Genomic DNA, 4,265 nt, shown 5'->3' on the forward strand with positions numbered 1-4,265 from the left:
ACACAGAATCATACATCATATAAAGAATACAAAGCATAATAGGTCGCCGCCAAAAAACTGCATATCATATATATAACTCAAAAATGGTAATGTGTCTAAAGACAATCATCAGAAATGCCTAAAGGCTCATATAACATGATATAAAGTGTCTCAACTGACACTGCCTTTGTCTCCAAGTGGATTTTGTCTACTAGATCTTGTCCCAGGATGTCCCAAGGATGTTTGAGGTGGACTCATAACACCCCCGTTGCTAGTCCTCCGTGAGGTAGATCTACTGGAACCCGATCAACCTCTAAACTCACTGAAACTAGGAGCTCTCGATCCCTTAGGTACAATGCCATGATAGATTCATCTATAATACAAGGCCTCCTATGCAACATAATAAAGCATATCAAATTGTGTTTGTACATCTGCACCGATAGCAAAATGTTGATCGTATGCGTCCTGAACCAACTGAGTCCTCATTGTTTCATCTCGCTCTCTTTGGAGATGATCCCTCTCACAGGAAATATGGTCTCTCACCCTCTCCAAGGTAGCATAATCCCTATGAAACAACTCCCGCTCATCACTGCATCGCTGCCTCAGTCTCGCAACCTCATCCTCCAAACTCTGAATCTGCACTCTCAAAATCTATTGATCATCATCATCTCCATCACCACCCTGTCCTACATCCCCACTTCCCTCTGCAGTTGGTACATCTTCCAACTCTAGCATGTCAATGTCATCCCCATCATCACTGCTTGATGATCCTGAAATCGAATCATCATCATCTTCACTGCTGCTAGACTCAATGTCTCCACCTATGTCTATGTCCTTGTCTCCTCCCTCCTTATCTCCTCCCCCTCCCCCATCTCCTCCATCATCTCCCCCATATTCCTCTCCCTCCTCCTTGTCATCTCCCCTCTGTTGTCTCCGATGATGTATCTGCTGAGGTGTAATAGGAACAATAGGATCAATGAGTGGAATATACCTATGTCTGGCGCACCATGTGTCATACTGAGGTGTCGTGCGTAGATCTGCAACACCTGATCTCCAACCCCACTGCATTGCCTAAAGTGCATCAAACTCTACAATGGCCACATGTGGTTGTATACATGCTCCCTAATCAGACACCTCCCGAGAAACCTGAGCAAAATAATCTATAACAGTAGGTACTCCCTCCCCAAACTGCTTGAGCACACGTCCTGGCAAGTACATCTTGATAATCCTCTGTATCTCCTCAATCCTACCAATAAGATATCTTTTTTGCCTACAGAATGGTAAATGTTGATCATCATCTACCCAACTAGGGCTATCTAAGTACAATCTCCAAATAAAATGTTGCAAGATGTCAAGATGATGTCACTAATATAAAGTGTTACCCGAGCCCCTGTGCCTAATCCCGGGTGTATATCTATAAGCATATGGCTCCTTAGGTTGCAAGTCAACATGAATCACTAGCCTAGAGATAGAAATGTACTCCCAAGCCCAAACCTGGAGCAGTGTCATGTGGCAACTGATAGATCTATATCTCAAATATACAATACTATACATCTGATAGTATACCATGGCTAAGAGACAAGGACCCCAAGCATACACACACCGATGAACAATCATATCATGAAGTACCCTACCCCATCCGACTGGGAATTTGTGACCTCTTCTATCAGGGATGAGTAGACCTGCTACAATACTACATAATACTACTATCAGATCATCGTAGTCCAGACGAGCCCATGGTATATCATAATGACCACTAATCTGTAAGTCCTGCTCGTCACACTCAAATAAGGCACACGGTATTGCGAGACCATCATGATGATCATAAATGACTCTATCTCCATGAATAGGAATATGGAGAATCCACCAGACATCCTCTAATGTGATGAATGCCTCACCGGTAGGAAGATGGAATGTGCAAGTCTCTGAATGCCACCACTCAACTAACATGGTGATCAAGGCCCTGTTGGCAATAATCTCTAGAAGATGAAAAACATGATATAAACCCAGATGTCAGATATGTGCAACCTCCTCATCAAGTAACTGATCATGAAGATCGAGACCACTAGGTTTACTCTGTCTACAATATAGCACTCCAAGATTCTCCTGCATAATAAAAAATGATGCAAATGTCAAATATCGTACTTCCTGAGAAAAAATTATCATATGCATGACAAGAAAGCAACATTTTCCAACGATTGTGTAACATTTATGATTTATACATTACAATAAACACTATTGCATTACATTTACAATGCTTGTGTAACAACTGGTATGAATGCGTAAAGATATTGACTTATGCGTGAAAGAACAGTCTAATGCATAATAGTTACACTAATGCATGACACTTAATAGTAATGTGTGATGTTAAATACTAATGCGTGAAAGTCGATATATGAATGCATGAAACTTAAAAGTTTGAGATCTGGAAAAAAAATGGAAAATTGACCCAAAAAAAAAGGCAAAAACTGAGCAAAATTTTGGATACACACCATGCCTCCAATCCCAAGTGGTCTCTGATATGAACGTACTCGCTCGGAGAAATGTTGTCATGCTCTAATGCCAGACATGATGATCAAACACTCATAGGAAATCTCAAAAATCACAATGAACTCCAAGAACTCAAAAGAATGCAAATGAGCAAATGAAAGGTCAAAATCACTATTTATAGCTCAAAATTAGGTTTTTTCCCACTCCAACGGCCATGGTCCCCCTGAAGTTCAAAACACTTGTAGGATAGTCAAACAGACTCAAAATCGCACGAAACTTCACACAATTGCTCACTAGCATGGTATCGAAAAAATGGTCTCCTTTTTTAATTTTTCAACCACTTTTTTCGAAGGGGCATAGTTACACCTTAAGCGTCACTGGGGCATACTGGGGCAGAATTGTTTTCTTTGAAACAATATCGTTCCGACATTGTCTCAAAGATGGGCAAATGCAGACACCTAAAAATGTCTCATTAATCATGTACTAATTATTTGTCTAATTGATCAAATAATTCTTTAAGTATTTAATTTAATTAATCTTATTCTTCTAAATTCATATTTCTTCATGATCTTACTAATTATTCTATTTCAATTTATATTTCTAATCGATTAATCATTTAACCCTTTTCTAAATATTAATTAAATATTAATTATTTAATTAATTGTGATTTCAATCCTTTAATTTAAATAATCTTTATTATTTAATTAAATTCAATTTCTAAATTATTAAATAATTTCTTTAAATTATTTAATTAGCTAATTTATTCTTCTAATTCAAATTCCAAATCCCCAAATTCTAATTTCATTTAATTCTTCTAATTTCTTTTAATTTCATTAATTCTCCAAATTCAAATTCATATTCTTTTAATTTCATCTAATTTCAAATCCATGTGCATGATTTCAAAAATCAAATTGAATTCCAAAGTCAAGTTCTAAATATATTCAAATAACAAATTGAATTTAAAATAAATTCAATATTTGAATTATTTCTCATGCAAAGATTAAATTGAAAATCAAAATCAAAGTTCAAGCACATGCTAAATTAATTAATTAATTAAATCAATTATCTTTCCAATCTCTATTTTCTATCTTCCACTTTGTTTTTTTCCAAAAAGTATTCAATCAGTCATCAATTAGTTAACTGTTCAATCTATTTCAATCTTCAATTCAATTAATTGATTAATTACATCATTCTTTAATTCTCCTCCAATCATTCTTTTTCATCTTTCAATCAACTTTTTCTCAATCAATTAACTCAATTAACAATTCAATCTATTTTGTTCCACCTCCAAATCAGTAGTTCAACTATCAATCGACATGTGAGCTCACCTGAGTTCCACCTCTTAATCATTTTGTTCCACCTCTCAATCAATGTCCTCCAAAAAACTATAAATTCAAGATCAATTCCTCATTTTCATCAATCACGAACTTTGAATCTTTGTGTCAATTGCAGGTTACCGGTGCAATATCTAAGAGCCACCATACCACAAAGAAGAAAAGAACAATGGAAGCTATGATGCAGAATGGGGAGTTTTATATTGTTTAAATTATTTCAATTATGCATCTATTTCATTGATTTATGTTTGGGATTGCTTGAATAGTTAAGGAATTTGTGATTTTCCTTATTTCCTATTTAGGAATGATGATTTTAAGCATATACATTTACTATCGAGTATGTTCTTGGAAAATAAAATGTAGTGGCAGATGCTTTAAATCGACAACGATTGTGTTAATGCCTTGACGTTAGTAAGGAGCCAATTTGAACAAGATATCAAATCCAAATTACCTATCAATGAC

General features: G+C 35.9%; 1 protein-coding gene across 1 annotated transcript; it reads right to left on the reverse strand.

Annotated features, from left to right (window-relative positions):
• Positions 1-630: 630 nt before the first annotated feature.
• LOC131037335 (uncharacterized) lies at positions 631-1,047 on the reverse strand. Its single transcript, XM_057969451.1, has one exon. It carries the CDS (start codon positions 1,045-1,047, stop codon positions 631-633), a length of 417 nt encoding a protein of 138 aa, XP_057825434.1.
• Between the last annotated feature and the right edge of the window lie 3,218 nt (positions 1,048-4,265).

This window comes from Cryptomeria japonica, chromosome 3, assembly GCF_030272615.1.
Source record: "Cryptomeria japonica chromosome 3, Sugi_1.0, whole genome shotgun sequence".
Classification (NCBI taxonomy): domain Eukaryota; kingdom Viridiplantae; phylum Streptophyta; class Pinopsida; order Cupressales; family Cupressaceae; genus Cryptomeria; species Cryptomeria japonica.

What these genes read in the sequence shown, in the direction of transcription:
- LOC131037335 (XM_057969451.1), bottom strand. Translation starts at nt 1,047, where the DNA reads ATGCAGTGGGGTTGGAGATCAGGTGTTGCAGATCTACGCACGACACCT.